Source organism: Diorhabda carinulata, chromosome 11 (genome assembly GCF_026250575.1).
Source record: "Diorhabda carinulata isolate Delta chromosome 11, icDioCari1.1, whole genome shotgun sequence".
Taxonomy (NCBI): domain Eukaryota; kingdom Metazoa; phylum Arthropoda; class Insecta; order Coleoptera; family Chrysomelidae; genus Diorhabda; species Diorhabda carinulata.
In genome coordinates this window covers 12,632,181-12,656,401 of record NC_079470.1, presented here as the reverse complement: position 1 = coordinate 12,656,401, position 24,221 = coordinate 12,632,181, and the positions used below count along the sequence as shown (strand labels likewise).

General features: G+C 29.5%; 1 protein-coding gene and 1 long non-coding RNA gene across 3 annotated transcripts; one reads left to right on the top strand and one right to left on the bottom strand.

Moving 5' to 3' along the window:
* Nucleotides 1-1,859: 1,859 nt before the first annotated feature.
* On the bottom strand, nucleotides 1,860-23,556 carry LOC130899252 (uncharacterized). 2 transcript variants are annotated; one of them, XM_057809039.1, is made up of 7 exons: nucleotides 23,317-23,516; nucleotides 11,259-11,392; nucleotides 6,700-6,796; nucleotides 6,521-6,608; nucleotides 4,629-4,702; nucleotides 3,401-3,554; nucleotides 1,860-3,299 (listed from the first exon to the last, which is right to left on the bottom strand). In XM_057809039.1, exons 3-7 carry the CDS (start codon nucleotides 6,778-6,780, stop codon nucleotides 3,190-3,192), a joined length of 507 nt encoding a protein of 168 aa, XP_057665022.1. In that variant the 5' UTR covers nucleotides 6,781-6,796; nucleotides 11,259-11,392; nucleotides 23,317-23,516; the 3' UTR covers nucleotides 1,860-3,189. The 2 variants fall into 2 exon arrangements, with proteins under 2 accessions (XP_057665022.1, XP_057665021.1); XM_057809038.1 differs by lacking the exon at nucleotides 11,259-11,392 and having other exon boundaries at nucleotides 23,317-23,556.
* Nucleotides 3,615-4,556, top strand: LOC130899253 (uncharacterized). The gene is made up of 2 exons (XR_009060007.1): nucleotides 3,615-4,204; nucleotides 4,307-4,556. It is a non-coding gene; the product is annotated as an uncharacterized LOC130899253 (long non-coding RNA).
* Nucleotides 23,557-24,221: the final 665 nt, after the last annotated feature.

Below are 24,221 nucleotides of genomic sequence, written 5' to 3'. Positions count from 1 at the left end.
CAAACTATAAAGTTGGCTTGGAAAATGAATGTGAGAACAGAGAAAGTACGCATGCGCCGAAGATAAACGACTATCAGCTGTTTAGTATGAAGCATTCTTTGTGTAGCTGTTTGCTTCGTTTAGTATAGGAGCAGTTTTTTATTTCGCCTTTGTAAAAATTATCGACGTAAAAATAGACCAACGGATTGTTGTGATATTTCACATGAAACTTGTAAAAACTGCAACTGAAACTTATAATTTATTGAAACAAGTGTATGTTTGTCATGTCGACGTATTTTTGAGTGGTATAAGTGTATTAATGATGGCCAAGAAGATGTTCAGGATGAATCACGCCCTTCTACGTCAAAAATGGATGAAAATATCGAAAAAGTCAGTGATTTTGGTCGATCTGGTCGTCGACTAAGTATTCGTGCAATTGTTAAATCTATAGAAATTGACAAAGAATGTATACGACAAACTTTACATTAAAATTTCTTCACATTCGAACAACAAGAAAAAATATTTGTATTGACACTTTGAACGCGATTGAAAATAACTCAAACTTATTAGAAAAGGTAATAACGTATGACGAATCAAATCTGCATTTAAAATAACAATACGGTACATTTTTCTGATGTTATAACAATTATAAAGATGATGGCTGTTTGTTTGTTTTGCAGTAGAAACGAAGAACTCAAAAATGAAACTCATAATTTATAGAAACAAGTTTTCTTCAATGAATGTTTATCGCGTCCACGTGTATTTGAGTATTTTGAAAATATTTATCATCACATCATCTTTTATGTTTCAGACATTTACGAAATTTACAAAAATTTTATTCCTGATTTCTTTATAAAGAAATTTACTCCAAATCTTATTCTTCTCAAAAACTTTTTTATAATTATCACAGTTCAATTATTATAAATCGTCCTCTATCTGTCTATACAACACAGATAAGTAAATTTAGTATAATTTGTGGTGACACTGCTCCTTATATTCGCTGGTAAGTTTTTCTTATTTTTTTTAACGTTGCTTTTGATATAGTGCTCACAACATTCCAGTTATCTTTATTAATTTGAGCAAATTTTGTAAATTCGTATTTTCTATTTATTTGAAGAGCAGAACGAATAGAATATAACAGATTCCTGCTTAGTTATATTTTCAAGAATATATAAATTCAGTTTTTTAATATGTTAGAGCATAAGCTCCTTTTTATTGAAATCTGTTCTACCTACTCGTTCCTTCTTTAGTAATTTTCATCTGTGTTCCCGTTTCCTTCCTTATTTTTTCTCCGTAGCTCTACAGATGTCCCAACCACACAAAGGACTCAACCGGTACACCTCCATCTCATTCAATTCAAATCCAACAACTGGGAATTAAGTTGAGGGCTGCAACCATCCCGGATTTCCATAGATGAGTCCCGGTCTAATTTTTAATATAAAAATAAATCTGTGTTGTTTTTAATTTATAACTGTTTTCATTCGTTGTGCTCTTTTGGATACACAGTTGATACAAAATTATTTTTTTTTAATAAATTTATTTGTTTTTAATCCTTTTTTTTTATTCACAACAATAAATAGTAATTTGGAGAATCGTGTCCGGGGATAGTTTGTTTAATTTTTATTAATTTAATTTATAAGGTGTTTTAAATTCATATTTAACTTCGTTCGTTAAAAAGCTGGTGGCATCCAATTTAATATTAATTGTTCACCCCATCCAAGTACCAATTACTTAAATACTTCTACTGATGCTGAATACTACTTCCTGAGGAAAAGTCTGCAGCTGTAGAAGTACGGTTATAAAGGAAGGCAATATAAGTAAAGGATGTGAGGTAGGAAAAAAGAAAGTGAAAGTATAAAGTTATTAATATAAACTAAAAATAAGAAATAAAATTTATTCAGTTAAAAAAAATATCTATAGAGTATATAATTTTGCAAATTTTAACAATTGTAATATATGGTGGTGTCAAAAACAAGATACAAAATTTCATGACAAGTAAAGATATTCTTAATATTCTATTATTAAAACTAGTATCTGAGTATTATAAAGGAAAATATTTGATTATTTCAATATGTCATTAAATATAATTGCATAGAGATGAAAGCAATAATCATTACATTTGATATAATGATAGAAAATATAACATTTAAGTTCAATAAAAATATTAACTCCAATACTTTTTTCAAAACCTTATCAAGTATTAGGCAACATCCATTACAGATATATTTTCATTGTAAAGTAGTCTTTACATCATGTTATTAACAAATGTTTTGTAAATAACAGAAACTGGTAAAAACAATTTATATAAATAGAAAAGTTCTATAACTAGTTCTACATTTTGCTTAATATGACATTAATGTGCATTTGAACTTAATAAAAATATTGAACCTCAATACTTTTGTAATATCTATTGTTTCAAGTATTAGGCAACACTTATGACAAATTTATTTTCTCTTAACAACAAAGTATTGTAATTATTATTTGTTCTAGTTCTTTAGTAACAAAACCAGAGTAAAACAGTTTTTATAAATAGACAAGTTGTCTAACGTGTTCTAATTTTTTCTTAATTAATACGACGTTAATGTGCATTCAAACTTAGTAAAAATATTGAACCTCAATACTTTTATAATATCTATGGTTAAAATTGTATCAAGTATTAGGCAACACTCATTACAAATTTATTTTCACTTTTTGTAATTATTCTATTTATTCCTTTCGTGCCAAGACCAAAATAAAAAAATTTAATGAATGAAAAATGTTGTGTGACTAGTTCTCATTTATGCTTAATATTAAATTAAGGTGCATTTAATCTTAGTAAAAATATTGAACCTCAGTACTTTTATAGTATCTATTGCTATAACTGTATTTAGTATTAGGCAACACATATGACAGAAATATTTTCATAGCATTAACCACGTTTTGTTATTATATTTATTTGTTTAATTCAATAATTTAACCAAAATATAACTAAAAATTTAATTTAATTTTTGTAAAAACGATATTAAAGTGCATTTTAGTCTAATTAAAATATTGAACCTTAGTATTTTTAAATTCTGTATGGCCGAAGCAGGTTCAAGTATTAGGCAACACATATGGCAGAAATATTTTCGACCTATTAATTAGGTTTTATAGTAAAACTTTTGTTTTCTTTTTTTTGTAACAAAAAACAAAATTTGAAACGTTGCTTTACAACTAATTCTAATATTTAATTCATATTTTCCGTCTTCTAAAAGGATCTCTTGTATATGCTCCTTTTTCGGATTCTTCCCTGAGGTTGGCAAAGAAGCTAAACGAAACGTACCACATGTAACAATAAATCACTAAAAACGGAAAAAGTATTTAGATAACTGGAAGAGATGAGGAAAATCAAATTTTTCATTTATTTCAATTTCACGTCTTTTCATATAAAAATTAATCATACCTAGCGATATTAATCCAACGACCAACCACAACGTTCCTTGTAACGTATGTCCGTCGATATACAAATTTATACTGTTAATTAAAATGGATATCAAGAGACCAATAGCCAGCATCCCTCCAAGGACTACCCAAGGGATCATTAAGTACCAATTACGCTGAAAGACATTTTTATTTTTTACATAAACTTATGTTATAATAGAAATCTTTAGGAGTTATTTTAAGTTAATGCTTTCTTATAGAGATGGCGCTTGATTTGTAGAAATAGTAGTTTAATGTTTTATGTACATAGTTTTGTTTTTGTAGTTGATTATTATTGAGAAAAGTAAGGTTAAGTTAATATATGGTTTTAACGGGTTTTTAGCACATGGTTGGTTTTATAAGATATAAGTGATAGATGATGTATATATATGAAGATGTAAATAAAATGTATATAAAGACCTAGATTGATTTTAATCAACACTGCTGTGTAACAAATAACAACAACTTAACTAAAACGTCGCCAGAATTTAAATGGATGGATGGATGAATGAACATTAAATAAATGTGAAATAACGCTGTTATATATTTGACATTTGACATGATTCAAAACAACGTGCTAGAAACTGCATGCAATACGATTAATATTCAAGTTATTTGCCGTTATGCAACGTTCTCCAATATAAGGAATAAATAATCCAGCAAGATTGAATTCATCAAAGAAAACGAAATAAATTAGTCTTATAAAAGTGTTTCAGAAGTTAGTGGTAGTGACATTTGGTCGTTTGTTTATACAAAAATACATAAAATTTCACAGGTTGATACAGATGTAAGTGTGAGATATTTCATGAATCACTTATTTGACCTTCATCTGCATCAAGATATTTTACATTTTTCAAAGCATTAGTTCATATCATAATTTTCGTTTTAGATTGAGTGAAAAATACGTTTCTTCCAGTTGGTTTAATCCTACTGCAATTATGTTTTGTGATTAATTAAAAATTAGTACTCATATAGTTCAATCACATTTTAAATTTAATAGCTCCAAGCATGGATGAAAGTAATTATGATTTTTGGGATGAAACATGCTCTTGTTAGGCTTATGGAAATTGATAATTTTAAGATAATTGAATGCATGTGAAATAAATAATTGATAAATAATAAAAAGAGTGGTATTTAAAGAGTATTTTTTGTTCTATAATATAATATATTTTATGATATTTATCTTTTTAAATTATAAAAAATGAACTCACCTTTACCACTCCAATAATGAGGAGGATTGATAAAATTACAGTCATACATAAATTTATCGTGATGATTACTTTGACTGGAAAATAAAAATAAATATATCATTGAATTAATAGTCACGAAGCAAATGTAATAGATATAATAGAACTAACTGGTTCGTTAGAAATCACTAAGCGTTTCTTGGGATTTAGAGTAAGAGTGAAGGGTATTACATCTCCCCAACCCTATTCAAAATATATGTTTCTAAAGCCCTAACAATGCAAAGGAATGGGGACCACACCGACGATGACACCTGGTTATATACCTTCCAATTTGAAGATGTGTGAGACATATTAATATCCGGGATTTGTGAGAGACCAATAACTGAATCATTGAATTAAATACTGTGGAATACTGGAACAGGAAAAGTTTGTAGTACGTAATATGACTAAAGAAAAAAATAAAAGGCACAGAAAGCAGTTGATTTGGTACGGGCACGTAGGTAGAAAATATTGTCAAAAAAAAAATAATGAAATGGATCACAGGAGAACAGAAAGAGATCATCATGGACGCAAAAATCAATGAGTGTTCTAGATCTAAAAGATGAGAAATCCGAACTGACAAAAAGAGTGGTAATTAGGCATCGGACAACGTCGTAGAACGTTATATATATATAAGGGGTTTTCCAATAAGAGGTGTTATTTTGATATTCAAAGAAAAATGCCATTTTTTGAGGTAAATGATCGGATGTTTATTTCATTATAAAGAGGAAGGTATGACGTTAATAATGGAACACAACATCAGCCAAATGGCCGCCACGACTGCGCTTACAGGACCACATCCTTTTCATGAAATTTTCCGTAACCAATTTGCAAAGCGGCTGCCCTATGTCCTCGATAGCCTCACGAATTCCATCTTTGAGGTCTTGAATCGATGCTGGACTGTTGGCGTAGACCTTATCTTTCACGTGGCCCCAAAGGAAAAAGTCTCAAGGTGTTAAATCACAAGATCTCGGTGGCCAATTGTGATCACCTCTTCCCACCAATTTTTCCCATAAAAGATCGATGGTTTCGGTGCTTGTGTGGCACGTAGCGCCGTCTTGTTGAAAGTAAACGTTGTCCAAATCAATACAATTCCGGCCATAAAAAATCATTAATCATCTCTCGATAGCGCAATCCATTCACCGTAACTGTAGCTCCAGCCTCATTTTCTAAAAAGTAAGGTCCAATGACACCGCCAGACCATAAACCGCACCAAACAGTCACGCGTTGAGGATGGAGAGGATTTTCAACAATAGCTCTTGGGTTTTCCGAGCCCCAGATTCGACAATTTTGTTTATTGACGTAACCGCCAAGGTGGAAATGGGCCTCATCAGTTAAGATGATTTTCATGCATTTCAAGGACCGATTCAGCAAAGACAGGACGTTGTTGATGATCGGCCGGCTTGAGTTCTTGTGTTAACTGAACTTTATGGGCCTTAAGACCCAAGTTTTTATGCAAAATACGGTGAAATGACGTTTGTGGAATGGCTAATTCCAAAGAACGACGAGGAATGGACAAACCTGGGATTTCTTCAACACTTTGAGCTACAGCAGCAATATTCTTGAGCGACGTGCACGGGTTTTATTCTTCACATCACTAACTTGTCCCAACTGGTGCTTCACGTCGACCCAAAAATGTTTTAGTTTTACGAACCGTCTCTGCCGAACTTTCACCATTTTTATAGTGAATTTTAATAATTTCAATGCGTTGTTGAACGCATTTTCATTAATGGCGTAGTTTCTACTTGTCAAATGTCAAAAAATGACAGCTTCAAAAGTGACATTTACCGAAATAGCGGGTTGTTCAAAATAACACCTCTTATTGGAAAAGTTTCTCTAAAATTCCAATGTATTAATTTGTTAAAAGATATACTCACTAGCCCATTGCGGCAACCAATCAAATATTATTGTCTTCAGATCCACTGGAGCTACGTATATAACTATTATTCCGATGATAGAAAGAAGCTGAAAGAAATTGAAAATAAATTTACCTTCCGACCAACGAAATAATTTAAAATGAACATGTAGATATATGAAAAAAATGAATTTTACTTACTATGGCAGCTAATCCGGAAATGATAGTACCAGTTCTTAGTGTTCCACAGCAACAGAATGTCTTCAAAACGTAATTAGCCATAATGCAGACTAGAAACCTAAAAAATGTCTATTATTTCATCAATTTATAAAATAGATTGAACATAATCACGATTTTTTACTATATAAAACACGATTAAAAGTGTGGGGCTACAAATTTATAAACATTTAAGATGAATCAAGATGAAGATATTAATCAAAGTTTTATGCAGAAAAGATACTTGTCTAATTTTGTTTAGTTTTCGTATAACAATTCTTTATCTATCGATTTTTAATTATATTTGATAATCTGCGTTGAAAAATCATCTTCAAGTTATCTTGAACACGATAGGTAATTACTTTTGCTGCCCACCCGATTAAACCTTCCGACCCGTGACTAAAGCGCAATGGGTTTCTCAGAAGAAATGCTCTCACGTCATTTTACATTATTAGGTAAACATCCATTAGTTCATTTATGGTTACAACGACTTCTTGAGTCACAATCGTATAATAAAAACATGTGTGCATTCACGGAAGGTCAAGAAAAAAGACTGTTTTAAAGAATTTATGAGAACGTACTGAGAAATGACAAGGATGTTACTTTTCTAGATAGATTTTACCGTTAAAAGTATCGTAGCTAATGAATGTACAAGTGATTTGTTGAAAAATTTCAAAATAATTTAGTTAGAATCATGTGTATTATGGTTAATTTGAAAATAAATAATTAAATAAATTGTTGTGGATTATTCGTTCCTAAAATTTATTTTTTATGAATTTATTAGAAAAAAATATATTTTAAAAGAACTTTTTATCGATTTTAATGAAGAGACATTTGTCTTTCTTTTTGAAAAAAAGCAGTAATTTGTCCCTAGAAAATTTGGTACTAAAAACTGTCTTAAGAAAATTGTTTTTCGAAACACAGTAAATTGTCTTCAGAAGCTGCTCTTTTCACAAAACAAAAGTTTGTCTTCAGAGACCATTTTTTGTAAAAAAACTAACCTGTCAATTACGTTTACATACTAGGTTTTTCAAAATCATACCGAAATTGAGACAAACTCATATTTACCCTTAGAAACTGTTTTTTTTTTCAAAAACAAAGCGAAATTTGTCTGCAGAGACAATTTTTTACAGTAATAAACCTGTCATTTCTCTTCAAAGACTGTCTTTTTGAAAAACAAACCTTCATTTGTCTTTAAAAACTGCTTTTTTACCAAAAATAAACCATTTTTCAACTTTAGAAACTGTTTTTATCGGAAAACAAACCAAAACTTGTCTTTAGAAACTAGTTGTTTGAAAAAAATTCGTAATTTGTAAACTCTTTTCAAAAAACAAACTTTTATTGTTCTCAGAAACAGTGTTTTTAAAAAATAAACCGTCTTTTGTCCTTAGAAACTGTTATTTTTTTCAAGAATAAACACATTTTTTTTTTGGGAAATTGTTTTCGGGACAGAAACTGTTTTTTTAAAGAAATTTCTCTTTAGAAACTGTTTTTTTTTTAATAACAAACCAAAATGTATCGTTAGAAATTATCTTTTTGAAAAACAAACCTTCATTTGTCTTTAAAAACTGCTTTTTTACCAAAAACAAACCATTTTTTAACTTTAAAAACTGTTTTTACCGGAAAACAAACCAAAACTTGTCTTTAGAAACTAGTTGTTCGAAAAAAATTCGTAATTTGTAAACTCTTTTCAAAAAACAAACTTTTATTGTTCTCAGAAACAGTGTTTTTAAAAAATAAACCGTTTTTTGTCCTTAAAAACTGTTTTTTGTTCAAGAATAAACAGAAATTTTTCTTTGGGAACTTGTTTTCGGGACAGAAACTGTTTTTTTAAAGAAATTTCTCTTTAGAAACTGTTTTTTTGAATAACAAACCAAAATGTATCGTTAGAAATTATCTTTTTGAAAAACAAACCTTCATTTGTCTTTAAAAACTGCTTTTTTACCAAAAACAAACCATTTTTTAACTTTAAAAACTGTTTTTATCGGAAAACAAACCAAAACTTGTCTTTAGAAACTAGTTGTTTGAAAAAAATTCGTAATTTGTAAACTCTTTTCAAAAAACAAACTTTTATTGTTCTCAGAAACAGTGTTTTTAAAAAATAAACCGTCTTTTGTCCTTAGAAACTGTTATTTTTTTCAAGAATAAACACATTTTTTTTTTGGGAAATTGTTTTCGGGACAGAAACTGTTTTTTTAAAGAAATTTCTCTTTAGAAACTGTTTTTTTTTTAATAACAAACCAAAATGTATCGTTAGAAATTATCTTTTTGAAAAACAAACCTTCATTTGTCTTTAAAAACTGCTTTTTTACCAAAAACAAACCATTTTTTAACTTTAAAAACTGTTTTTACCGGAAAACAAACCAAAACTTGTCTTTAGAAACTAGTTGTTCGAAAAAAATTCGTAATTTGTAAACTCTTTTCAAAAAACAAACTTTTATTGTTCTCAGAAACAGTGTTTTTAAAAAATAAACCGTTTTTTGTCCTTAAAAACTGTTTTTTGTTCAAGAATAAACAGAAATTTTTCTTTGGGAACTTGTTTTCGGGACAGAAACTGTTTTTTTAAAGAAATTTCTCTTTAGAAACTGTTTTTTTGAATAACAAACCAAAATGTATCGTTAGAAATTATCTTTTTGAAAAACAAACCTTCATTTGTCTTTAAAAACTGCTTTTTTACCAAAAACAAACCATTTTTTAACTTTAAAAACTGTTTTTACCGGAAAACAAACCAAAACTTGTCTTTAGAAACTAGTTGTTTGAAAAAAAATTCGTAATTTGTAAACTCTTTTCAAAAAACAAACTTTTATTGTTCTCAGAAACAGTGTTTTTAAAAAATAAACCGTCTTTTGTCATTAGAAACTGTTTTTTGTTCAAGAATAAACAGAAATTTTTCTTTGGGAACTTGTTTTCGGGACAGAAACTGTTTTTTTTAAAGAAATTTCTCTTTAGAAACTGTTTTTTTGAATAACAAACCAAAATGTATCGTTAGAAATTATCTTTTTGAAAAACAAACCTTCATTTGTCTTTAAAAACTGCTTTTTTACCAAAAACAAACCATTTTTTAACTTTAAAAACTGTTTTTACCGGAAAACAAACCAAAACTTGTCTTTAGAAACTAGTTGTTCGAAAAAAATTCGTAATTTGTAAACTCTTTTCAAAAAACAAACTTTTATTGTTCTCAGAAACAGTGTTTTTAAAAAATAAACCGTTTTTTGTCCTTAAAAACTGTTTTTTGTTCAAGAATAAACAGAAATTTTTCTTTGGGAACTTGTTTTCGGGACAGAAACTGTTTTTTTTAAAGAAATTTCTCTTTAGAAACTGTTTTTTTTTTTGAAAAAAATCGTCTTTAGAAACTGTTTATTTTTAGGAACCAATCATCTTTACGATTGTGGTTGTTTGAAAACAAACCGTAATTTGTTTTTAGTAACTGTCTATTTCAAAAACAAACCTATTTGTTCGCAGAAACTGTCTGTTTCAAAATAAATCAAAATTTTTCTTCTGAAACTGTTTGCATCAAACAAAGTGTGATTTATCTTTAGGAACTCCTTTTTTTTCAAATATAAGTCAAAATTTTACTATAAAACTGGTTTTTAAAAAAAACAGTAATTTTTGTTTTGTCGTTAGAAGCCGTCTTTTCTAAAAATAAACCCAAATTCGTCCTTCGAAACTATTTTTTCAAGAAACTAACCTCAAAAACTGTCTGTTTCAAAAATAAACCAAAATTTATCTTCTGAAGCTGTTTGCCTTGAACAAAATGTGATTTGTCTCTAAGAACTGTTCATTTTTTCAAAAACAAGTCAAAATTTCAAGATTGAACATGTTGTAAAAAAAATAAACCCGATTTCGTCCTTTGAAATTAGAAACTAACCGACATTTACCTTTAGGAATTCTTTCTTTCGTTAAACAATCCATAATTTATCTTTTCTTTTTCAAAAATAAACCTAAGGAACTGTCTGTTCCAAAAATAAACCAAATTTTGTCTTCCGAACGTGTTTCTTTTCCAAATAAGACTAATTTGACTTTCGAAACTAGTTTTTTTTTAAATTTGTCTATGGAAACTGTGTTTTGAAAAAGAAATCGTCATTTAACCTCAAAAACTGAATTTTTGAACTGCTTTGAAAAATTTTCTTCAAAAATCAAAGGAATTTTGTCTTTTGCAACCGTTTTTTTTTGAAAAACAAACTGTAATTTATATCGAGAAATTAGTTTTTCTGGAAAACAAACCAACATTTGTTTTTAGAAACGGTCTTTTCAAGTTAATTCCGTTTTTTCAAACATGTGTGAAACTCAACCGAATATTACAATCAAATGAAGAAATATGTCACGAAGAACGATTCATTCCAACATTAAGATGTTTACCAACTATTAGATTTTCACATATCAAAAATTTTACCGCACTATTAGCAAAACGCCATACGACTACAGAGGAAGAAAAATTTGGGAAAACTAAATTAGGTTATTTTGGTAATATATAGTAATTGAAAAACTATATAATGGTAATTCCTAATATGGAGAAAACTAGTTATTTATTTCTTGATACTTACTACCTGAATACAAAGTTTTTTCCATAAATGCTCAATTAACATCAAGAGACCTTGACATTTCTATAAATATCCTACTATCTTAATTCCTCCCCATAATTTATGACTTCTCCTTTCAGTCAGCCAATTACGTCCACCTAAACTCAATTACTTTTAATAGTATATTTACCAAGCAATTTGCTAAAGTAAGATTAACGTTCATCTTCACTAATATCTCCTACAATGTTCTTAATGTTATTTTCAGGGCTGAACTTGTTTGGAAATTGTTGTTAAAACAATCAACCTTCCTTAAATTCGATAGTGAATATTACTTTATAACAATAAATCTAAGTAATGAAAGATTTAAATTTGTTAACGTTCATTCTCAATACCTCGAAACAATGATCATATTCATATCAAATACCCGTTCAATCTATCGTAGATTTGTCTTAATTCATACTAACTCCGGTCCTGATTGTAATAAAATCATATTAAAGGCCGTTAAAGGTCATAATTGACTCCGCCTGCAAAAGCCATCAGTTCGATTTTGTGATATCCTTACCTGGCGTTTGTTTTGTACGGATCTAGGTCAAGATCGTCTTAGCACTGACATTTGACACCCTTTTTACTTTTTTAACAGTAGCGATCGTTCTTGAAAGCGAGCTATTTTTTACAATGACTCATTTATCGTTTTTCAATAATGTCGATGATGTCTGGATTTTATTCTCAATATTTATAGTTTATTTTTATGAATAATAGAGTATTAGAAAAGTGAAACTTACAATATACCGCAATTTGCAAGTAGTAGTCTCTCCAAATGTTTTTCTGTTGTTTTGTACAGCTAATAGTTTATGAATATTATTCCATAATAATACTCGAAATAACCGTAGAAAGTTTTGGATTGAAAATTAATAGAAATAGACGATAGTTAACTTCAGTAACATTAATTCTATAATAATTTCCAATTAATTAATTAGATAAACAATTTTTGATTTTACAACGTTTATTGTAGAGAACTATGAATGATATAAGTAATTATTGAACTAATTTCCTTGGCGAAATAAATACTAACCTAAAACACACGAGTAAACAACAAGGGAAAACAAATTCTTATTGTCAACGTAATTCAAAAAAATAGTTATTTGTATGCCAAGGACTGAAACGAGTCCAACAAAGTAATATTTCAGCCGCGGCGGCGTATACAACATTTTTTAGACGACGCATAATATCCAAAACTTTTTCAGTTACACTGAGGAAAGAAAATAAAACAAATAATATACAATTATAAACATTAATTTAGACAAAACTTCGGATAAAACAAATAATTCCAGAAAATTTATGGTTATGCAAAATCATCGTTAAGGAAACTGTCAACTGTCAACATTGAAGTGGCTAGAGTTAAAGTTGTCTACTCTAGAGCGTCCCGAAAGTGTTTTGCAATACGGAACTGTCACTTTCAATACATGGAACATTCAAAAAGCAACTTTCGGTATGTAAATAAATCTCGACTCATGTGACAATATTCACAATCGTGAAAAAATGAATTATGTACACCCTTGTTACGAAAATAACTGTTTAACATATTGAGTGGAGTTATTTTTATTTGATTTAATGTTTGAATTTGGAGTTTGTAACCTTGGAATAAATGGATTTCAAATGCAAGTTCACAATCTTCATTTTCGTATCCAACGGTTAAAAAACTTTTTATTCTCAAGAAATATAACGAGTTCTAAAGTAGGTGTACGTTATTTTTTGTTTTTAAATTCGTTCTAACAAAGTAAAGAAGACGAGATTATAAATTTAAATATTTGTGTAATAATTATTATCCCACGTTTACAAAAAAACCGACCACGGAATATTTGTTTTGTCGCCTTGACTGTGTTGTAAAAATAAAAACAAACAAAACATTTTCTTTCCTTGTGCATTGAAATTACTTGTAATAATTCTACTCGCACACGTGCTGGATTCTAAATTAATCAGTGATTAAAACTAGTCTATAGAGGTTTTATTGCTATTGATATACTGTCGGTAAGTGTAGGCTGGTCAACTAGGTCAATTTTTACGGATAAATACATACACTTTCAATAAAATTTGTCATATTAATAATACAAGTTGATACAATATTAACTAAAATGTAACTATGTATTATCCTTGGCCATAATTACACTAAAGCTTTTATTAGAATACTGAAATACGTGCAAATATACCAGGTGTTCAATGTGTGTAGGCTAATTTAATTTATTATAACAATTTCGTAAAAAAAGAATACATTTTGTTAGGTTAGGTTAGAGATGGGGTTGACACGCGGGTCTATAAAATTTGGTTTGTGCAGCCAAAATTAGAACTAAATTGAAATTTATATTGAAATAAACTTTCTTGTTATTAATTTTTTAGGTTATGCAGTAAATTAGTAAACTAATAGAATTACACATATGAGGAAAGCTCCTGACACTGTCTATCAGTGTTTCGGGACATTGCTAACTTTCATTCATTGCCTTTTCCTATATTTTTGATATCAGTTTTAAAAGTAGAACACCACAGTGGTAAAAAAAACCAATAACACGATTAATATTTCCAAAACCAAAGGACAAAGATGTTGTAAACGAAACTATACCGCCAATACAGACTGGCCTAACGTATTCTGTGCTCATAACCTCACAAAATTGAGGAATTAAACTATTAAGTTAGTTGGCACAAAAATTTTCTGCATGAATCATTTCGGTGTCTTTCAATAAGTAAATTAACTTGTTAGTTTAATGGTAATTTGTAATTTTAATACTGTGCTGTGCTAAGTACATCGACATTTAAATCAAAAATTGAGTGACAACATTTTGGATTCACTGACAAAAGACGCGGGCCGTTCTTGGAATGCAAAAAATCCGAATCAAATCAAATTTTTATGTATTTTATGTATTGTATGTTTCCAAATATAGAAAAAAAAAACGTTAGTTTGACCTCGGCTATAATATCGAGATGTTTCGTTGTTTTAATTTACGTCACGTGTCTCTTGTATAATGGACTAAGATTCGATCCGGGCAGCTGTGGATCATTTCGGTTCAAACACAGCTAATAAACCGAAAGGTTAAATCGGAATCATACGGTTTTCTCGTTTCCAACTAATTCCAAGAAAAAATTTTACGATGTCGGCAAGTAATATATAAAATGGGCAACGTATCCTTGACTCCGAAGATGATTTATCTGGCGAATTGAACATAAACAAATTCTAAATTCGAAAAACAGATACGCGAATGTAATTTTCGAATATTTAGGCGGGTCAAGAGCGTTTATAAATATCTTATTTACGTTTCGGATCATAGATACCGAGCCTGGAAGTATTAACATCGACATTAACATAAAATCATCGAGATGAGGACTCAAAATGCCACGAAAAAATCGCGTCAATGGCGTATAATTTCGATACCAATCTAACCTAACCCAACTTTTGGCTTTTTTGTGTTGAGAACCCTTTAAAAAATCTTATTATTGGCATGTGCCGTGTCTCGGCAGAGAAAAAGAAAGATTCCTTGATTTATTTTCTGTAATCAAGAGGATTCCTTGCCATGATTAAGATTCTAAACCATCGAAATAAAGGATCGGTGTAAAAACACTTTTTGACAGTGAGAGAAGCGAGGACATTAGAAAAACATGTAAAATTGACAACAAAACGCATAGATCGAATGAACGACGACAGAATGGTCAAAATAGCTAGAGACAAATCGCGCCGAAGACCCCGAAAGAGATGGAGAACCTCTCTAATAATTAAACGACAGCGGATACGAGGAAAAGAAGAAAAAGAAGAAGATTTTTTCTATGATTTCGTTATCTGACATAATCTGAAAGCTTCGATCAATATCAACAATAACGTAAATTCGTTTTTTAGTACAAATATTAAACATTTTGTAACTTGACTCAATATTACTTAATTATTTAATTGGTTCCAGTTGATAGTCCGGATAATTCGTATAACTAAGGGCCGGATAATCGAGTTTTTTTTAATTTTCAGCTCGGGTGTAAACCGTGTAATCAATACCAACGATAATACGAATGTTAATAATATTGTTAGATCTATAAATTTGCTTAAAATAGAACATTAACTCATAGATGAAATTATATGTTTATTTTTGTATACGAGTTAATTTGTATATTACTAATTTATTCAGCGTTATATAAATTTAAATTACGTAAAGATTAAACAAAAATGGAACCGATAATGAGTATTTTATTAATATCAAGTTATTTCTAATAGATGGGGTTCGCTTAGTATGTTCAATAATTAACAGTCTATACGATGTAGTCATTTCTCACACATTTTTTTTTAATTTAGAAACGAATTTAACGATTTCGCATCTTTATTTTGGTATGAGCGACTGGTAACATAATTCTGAATGGTTTTAAAAAAATATTTATTCAAAAATAACTCATAAATCAATCTATTTTTGTCCATTGGCAGTCGAAGAATCTGAGAACAAGGTGGAGCTACTTCCTTTTCTCCTTGACATAGTAAACTAAACATTTTTAAACACATTTGGTTCGTTGGAGAATAATTTAACAGTGAATTCAACATGAAAATATAATTTTTTAATATCTTAGACATCCATAAAATGTACAAAATTTCTTTAAATGTTTTACATTAAATAAATTCATACATATCTTATAGTTTATTAATCATCGACATGGTTTTTACGTATTTATGGCTGCTGGAGAAGGTTCCGACACTGAAAGACCATAGTCAACCATAAGTTCCTGCTTCATGCTCTAAAAAGAACCCATTCGTTGTGAGAAGGATGCTTCTCGAAGACTCACATGTGTGGTTACAGCTTCGTAAAGAAGATGTATTACAAAACCAACTTCACTGAGGAAACCTTCCTAACTGTTGATCTAAAAAGAAAGCGGAAGGGAAAAGGATTGTTTTACCAGCGTCAATCCCACCAATGAGATTAACTAAAAGACCGAGAAGTAGTGAAAAGTACCGAGACCTCATTAAGTCATTGCAATGCCGAAGAATACAGATCGTTCTTTGAAAATATTCCACTTAAAGAAAAAGAAGGGAATTTTCCTGAGGATGACTCAACTGCTTTGGTTATCTATGGAGTGTTAGCCTTATTTTAGGGCTGAACAGTTAAAAAAACCTGTCGTTCCGATGGCCTTTGAAAAGCTAATCAAATATTTTGACTTGAATCTTTCAACTTCAACAAGAAAACTTTGATGCCTGCCCAACTGTTTAAACCTCGCACTTGTAGGCATTCCTGATAGTCTGTGGTATTGAATCGACGTCCTATATGGTTAAAGAACCAGACACCGGTCGAATTCCGTGCCCAAAAGGGTCATTTATATGTACCTCAGCTTGTTTCATACCAGGTGTTGTTGATTAAACAATTTAGTAACTTGGCTAAATTGTAAGAAACTATGAAAGTCAGCATTCGATCATTTTCCAGACTAAGAATGGGAAAATTGTCAGTAGTTTGAGTTGGTTTTGATATAGAAGGTCATTCCGGTAGTTCGTCGTTCTTATCTTGCTCTAAATCGTTCATCCGAAAGTCTCAAAGTTATTTAATCACCACCATAAATAGATTTAGAGCTTTATTGAACTTTTGCAATTAGAAACAAAGCTTAATGTATCAAAATCGATGTTTTAATGAATCCCACTGAATTAAACAACGTTGTAAGATTTTGGAAATATCTTGACTTCAAACTTGAGCAAAATTACAAAGTTTCTAAGCGTTTCTATAGTTCATTATTGGATTTTAAGGGGCCAGAGTCCTTTGCGCTTTGAAAGGCCTGTCGTTCCGATGGTTTTTGAAAAGCTAATCAGATATTTTGACTTGAATCTTTCAACTTCAACAAAAAAACTTTGATGCCTGCCCAACTGTTTAAACCTCGCACTTGTAGGCATTCCTGATAGTCTGTGGTATTGAATCGACGTCCTATATGGTTAAAGAACCAGACACCGGTCGAATTCCGTGCCCAAAAGGGTCATTTATATGTACCTCAGCTTGTTTCATACCAGGTGTTTCCGCAGACATCTCAGACTGCTTAGAGTTATAACAACTAGACTTTTGCCTACATTAAGAATAGGTCCTGGGCTAAATTGGTAGTTTTGCTGATCTAAATCTGGCCCTTGTGGTTACCCGGTTATCATGGCACTCCAGTACAAGCCTGGTTCACACCGTTCCAGTTGTTCTAAGCGTGTTGTAGTTGGATAATCCACCATTACAATCAAGAATTAAATCAGATTTAATTCTTTAGTTAGCTAGGATTGAAATATACACTTAGAAACATATTTTTAAAAACATTTTAAGGAAAAACACGCGATTTTGTATAAACTTTAAAAGATTAATGTCTTCCGTTTCAATGATATACAATAATTATTTGTTTATAGTTGAGAATTTCATAATTACGGATATAATAAAATATAAACTTCCTGGTTTACAACACGAGGATACGAGGAATGTTCCAGAAGTATTTGAACCGACAAAGAAAACGCAAAGTTTTAGAAAAAATATATTTATTTTCCCAACAATGTTCAATAAGTTCTATACCCTTTTTATAATAATCCGAGGGAGCTAAATCTGGCTTATAGGATGCATGAGGTAGCAATTCAAACTTATTTTATTTTTAACATTGCATTAACGGATGTTTTAGCTTGTGTCTTGATAAAACAACACTTTTTTCTTAGCCAAATGCGGCCGTTGTTTTTTTTTTCGAGATAGTCAATGAAAATTATCCCACGCGCATCCCAAAAAACCGTCTGCCATGAAAATTGAGCGAGTTATGACGAAAATTTAAAAAAAACACGTTTTTCAACATTTTTTCGTGAAAAACTCGAAAATTACGCATTTTCTGGGAAAAATTATTCTTATCAAAATTGAAGCTTATAAAAAACAAAGAAATTAGTCAGTTTAAATTGAATTTTTTAAATAATATTCTGCAATTTATGAGTCTCTGAAAGCCAAATTTTTCTTTTTCGTAAATTTATGCAGAGGTTTGAACTCAAATAACGGAAAAACGATTCAGTTTTCATAAAAATTTGTAATAAACATTTTTAAAGTACTTTTTCAGACCTTTAAAATGAGTTTTTACAAAACCGTCTGCCATGAAAATTAAACGAGTTATGACGAAAATTAAAAAAAAAACACGTTTTTCAACATTTTTTCGTGAAAAACTCGAAAATTACGCATTTTCTGGGAAAAATTATTCTCATCAAAATTGAAGATTATAAAAAAACAAAGAAATTAGTCAGTTTGAATCAAATTTTTTAAATAATATTCAGCAACTTATGAGTCACTGAAAATCAATTTTTTCTTTTTCGTAAATTTATGCAGAGGTTTGAACTCAAATAACGGAAAAACGATTAATTTTTCATAAAAATTTGTAATAAACATTTTTAAAGTACTTTTTCAGACCTTTAAAATGAGTTTTTACAAAACCGTCTGCCATGAAAATTAAGCGAGTTATGACGAAAATTTAAAAAAAACACGTTTTTCAACATTTTTTCGTGAAAAACTCGAAAATTACGCATTTTCTGGAAAAAATTATTCTTATCAAAATTGAAGCTTATAAAAAACAAAGAAATTAGTCAGTTTAAATTGAATTTTTTAAATAATATTCTGCAATTTATGAGTCTTTGAAAGCCAAATTTTTCTTTTTCGTAAATTTATGCAGAGGTTTGAACTCAAATAACGGAAAAACGATTCAGTTTTCATAAAAATTTGTAATAAACATTTTTAAAGTACTTTTTCAGACCTTTAAAATGAGTTTTTACAAAACCGTCTGCCATGAAAATTAAGCGAGTTATGACGAAAATTTAAAAAAAACACGTTTTTCAACATTTTTTCGTGAAAAACTCGAAAATTACGCATTTTCTGGAAAAAATTATTCTTATCAAAATTGAAGCTTATAAAAAACAAAGAAATTAGTCAGTTTAAATTGAATTTTTTAAATAATATTCAACAATTTATGAGTCTTTGAAAGCCAATTTTGTTTTTTTCGTAAATTTATGCAGAGGTTTGAACTCAAATAACGGAAAAACGATTCAGTTTTCATAAAAATTTGTAATAAACATTTTTAAAGTACTTTTTCAGACCTTTAAAATGAGTTTTTACAAAACCGTCTGCCATGAAAATTAAGCGAGTTATGACGAAAATTTAAAAAAAACACGTTTTTCAACATTTTTTCGTGAAAAACTCGAAAATTACGCATTTTCTGGAAAAAATTATTCTTATCAAAATTGAAGCTTATAAAAAACAAAGAAATTAGTCAGTTTAAATTGAATTTCTTAAATAATATTCTGCAATTTATGAGTCTCTGAAAGCCAAATTTTTCTTTTTCGTAAATTTATGCAGAGGTTTGAACTCAAATAACGGAAAAACGATTCAGTTTTCATAAAAATTTGTAATAAACATTTTTAAAGTACTTTTTCAGACCTTTAAAATGAGTTTTTACAAAACCGTCTGCCATGAAAATTAAACGAGTTATGACGAAAATTAAAAAAAAAACACGTTTTTCAACATTTTTTCGTGAAAAACTCGAAAATTACGCATTTTCTGGGAAAAATTATTCTCATCAAAATTGAAGATTATAAAAAAACAAAGAAATTAGTCAGTTTGAATCAAATTTTTTAAATAATATTCAGCAACTTATGAGTCACTGAAAATCAATTTTTTCTTTTTCGTAAATTTATGCAGAGGTTTGAACTCAAATAACGGAAAAACGATTAATTTTTCATAAAAATTTGTAATAAACATTTTTAAAGTACTTTTTCAGACCTTTAAAATGAGTTTTTACAAAACCGTCTGCCATGAAAATTAAGCGAGTTATGACGAAAATTTAAAAAAAACACGTTTTTCAACATTTTTTCGTGAAAAACTCGAAAATTACGCATTTTCTGGAAAAAATTATTCTTATCAAAATTGAAGCTTATAAAAAACAAAGAAATTAGTCAGTTTAAATTGAATTTTTTAAATAATATTCTGCAATTTATGAGTCTTTGAAAGCCAAATTTTTCTTTTTCGTAAATTTATGCAGAGGTTTGAACTCAAATAACGGAAAAACGATTCAGTTTTCATAAAAATTTGTAATAAACATTTTTAAAGTACTTTTTCAGACCTTTAAAATGAGTTTTTACAAAACCGTCTGCCATGAAAATTAAGCGAGTTATGACGAAAATTTAAAAAAAACACGTTTTTCAACATTTTTTCGTGAAAAACTCGAAAATTACGCATTTTCTGGAAAAAATTATTCTTATCAAAATTGAAGCTTATAAAAAACAAAGAAATTAGTCAGTTTAAATTGAATTTTTTAAATAATATTCAACAATTTATGAGTCTTTGAAAGCCAATTTTGTTTTTTTCGTAAATTTATGCAGAGGTTTGAACTCAAATAACGGAAAAAACGATTCAGTTTTCATAAAAATTTGTAATAAACATTTTTAAAGTACTTTTTCAGACCTTTAAAATGAGTTTTTACAAAACCGTCTGCCATGAAAATTAAGCGAGTTATGACGAAAATTTAAAAAAAACACGTTTTTCAACATTTTTTCGTGAAAAACTCGAAAATTACGCATTTTCTGGAAAAAATTATTCTTATCAAAATTGAAGCTTATAAAAAACAAAGAAATTAGTCAGTTTAAATTGAATTTCTTAAATAATATTCAGCAATTTATGAGTCTCTGAAAGCCAATTTTGTCTTTTTCGTAAATTTATGCAGAGGTTTGAACTCAAATAACGGAAAAACGATTCAGTTTTCATAAAAATTTGTAATAAACATTTTTAAAGTACTTTTTCAGACCTTTAAAATGAGTTTTTACAAAACCGTCTGCCATGAAAACTAAGCGAGTTATGACGAAAATTAAAAAAAAACACGTTTTTCAACATTTTTTTGTGAAAAATTCGAAAATTACGCATTTTCTGGGAAAAATTATTCTCATCAAAATTGAAGATTATAAAAAAACAAAGAAATTAGTCAGTTTGAATCAAATTTTTTAAATAATATTCAGCAACTTATGAGTCACTGAAAATCAATTTTTTCTTTTTCGTAAATTTATGCAGAGGTTTGAACTCAAATAACGGAAAAACGATTAATTTTTCATAAAAATTTGTAATAAACATTTTTAAAGTACTTTTTCAGACCTTTAAAATGAGTTTTTATAAAACCGTCTAGCATGAAAATTAAGCGAGTTATGACGAAAATTTAAAAAAAACACGTTTTTCAACATTTTTTCGTGAAAAACTCGAAAATTACGCATTTTCTGGAAAAAATTATTCTTATCAAAATTGAAGCTTATAAAAAACAAAGAAATTAGTCAGTTTAAATTGAATTTTTTAAATAATATTCTGCAATTTATGAGTCTCTGAAAGCCAAATTTTTCTTTTTCGTAAATTTATGCAGAGGTTTGAACTCAAATAACGGAAAAACGATTAAGTTTTCATAAAAATTTGTAATAAACATTTTTAAAGTACTTTTTCAGACCTTTAAAATGAGTTTTTACAAAACCGTCTAGCATGAAAATTAAGCGAGTTATGACGAAAATAAGATAAGTTCATTTAAAAAAAAATATCCTAACCTAACTTTTCAGAACGTCTGACTGAAACATGCCACTATAAATCAAAATTATACACTTGCAATCCCAAAATATTGTAGTATGTAACAAAACTGATCATGGGGTCCCAGGGGAACCTGAACTGACCTATTGCTTGAAATATAGAAAGTACACAATCTATTTAGTGAATGATTCAAGTTTGAAGACACCACGTTGTTCAGTATTTGTTTGGCAGCCATCAAAAGTGAACGTTTTCAGTGGATTCCCGGAAAACATGGAAACAATTCATCGTCGTTTTATTTGAAACCAATATAAAAGCTAAACTAGATTCTACTCTGGCCGTACGACCTGCAAAGGCCAGCATCGCAGTGGGAAACATCGTCGTGAAGATATTTCCATCGAGTAATGTTCCACAGAAATAGATCACACCTCAAACAGAAGAACCATCAAAACAATGGCCTGAAAAGGGAGAAACGGTTCCAAAGAGTGGGTTACCTTTGTTGGGCCAGGTACTTCTGGGACCATCCTCGTAGATTCGGCGCTACATCAAAGATTATATAAGAAAGTTATAACCAGGTTAAGGAGAAATAGCTTTGAGAAAACTGACAAGAAAAAAACAATTCGATGAGTACGAAAAGCAAGATGCAGATGGAGTAAGTCTCAAGAAGAGATCAGAATGATAAATATCCGGGATTAAACAGAGTTTATCAAAGATTAACTGTTTAGACCAGTGCTTCCCTCTATGTAACGTACAATAAAAGAAGGAATTAAGAAATTAGAAACTTAATATCAGCCCCAATCCAGACTTAGCGCCTCTTTTGACAAGGCGCAATCAAATTCAAACCAAACTGTAGTGAAATTTGTCACGAGTCATGATTTACGACACCAATTTTGAGGTTATATAACTTTTTAACAATGATTGGACAGGATTGGACTTAACCTTAGTTACTGCGAATTATTAATTGAGCTTCAGTTAAAACAATGTCGTGCATTATTTTTAAAAACAATTCTATGTCGTAGCCAAATATCCAGTTGATATTTTGGTCTCGGCGAGCCAAATAATCAAATTTAGTCCGGAGCGAAAGGGTAAACTCGTGTCGAGTCCATTTGCGAGCTAAACAATCAATTTACCCCCCGTGGGGCGTGGAAATACTGATATTTTCATTACTAGATAAAACTTGATATGTATAAAGAGGTTTTGGAGCTAATTGGACGAAATTCTTTGAAGTAATAATAATCCGACGAATCTTTTATGTATTTTTGATGAGCTGTGACCTATATTTTCCTACTATTAATATATCAAATACGTGTTTTATCTCTATAATACGATAATTTCATTATAGATTTAATGGTTTATTTTATTTTTCGATCGAAAGCGAGTGATTAACGAAAGAAAAAGCGATTTAATGAAAGAAACTCCGTACAAAAAACAATTATTCCGTCAACTATTCCAATAAAAATCGAATTTTATTACAAAATCTTGGCAACTAAACCAAAATTAAAAACAAACATTTGACATCATCCCAATTTAAAAATAAAACTCACCTATAACCTTGATTACTTTTAGTTTCTACACTTTAACACAAAAACTAATTGATATATCAATAAATTAATGTCGGATAAGCGATTTATTTCGTTAAAATAAACAACGTGTGCCGTATTGCGCACTTTTTCGCGATTTTTGCCAGATCAAGCTCGCAAAACGACTGAGAAGGCGCGCGTTTAACTTTTTAAGTGCGCGCGCTAAGAAAGAAAGAATTGTGTTTTGCTAATCGTCGGTAACGTCATAGTCGTGGTTTTTCGCTATTTCTCGTTTACCTTTTTCATGCCCATAATAAATAGTCGACCAACTTTAATTGACCATGAATTACATCAAAAGGAATTGACCATATGGATCGTGATGTTGCGTATTTTGAACCGTTCACAAAAAATAATCCAAAGTCATTACTTACACATTATATACACAAGTTGGAACCATATGGAAAAGTTTTTTATTAATGGTTTTATTGAAAAAGTTCTGCATGGTTCAAAAGTTAAAATACAACCATCAGATATCAATTTTTAAATAGCAGTTTACGAGGTTTTTCAAAAAATTTGTATTTTTCACAACAGTAAAGTATCTTTATTATATTATTATAAAAGTTAGGTAATTATTTAGTTTAGTTTGCATACCTACACCCCCGTCCGACCCCAATCCTCTCCAATATTAAATATAATTAGTTACGACTAATCTAATGACACAAATCAATAATCAATTATTTACACATACAAATAATCATCAATTTCTATTGGATACACTCGTGACATACCTCGCCAAAGTCAATATTTTGATTATGAGCCTAACCTAACCTATATAAATTTTTAAACTCGAAAAAGTATGTGAAGAAATAATTTCATGCAACCTAATCTAAATAATTACCTGAAAGTTATATTCAAATATGCAATTACAG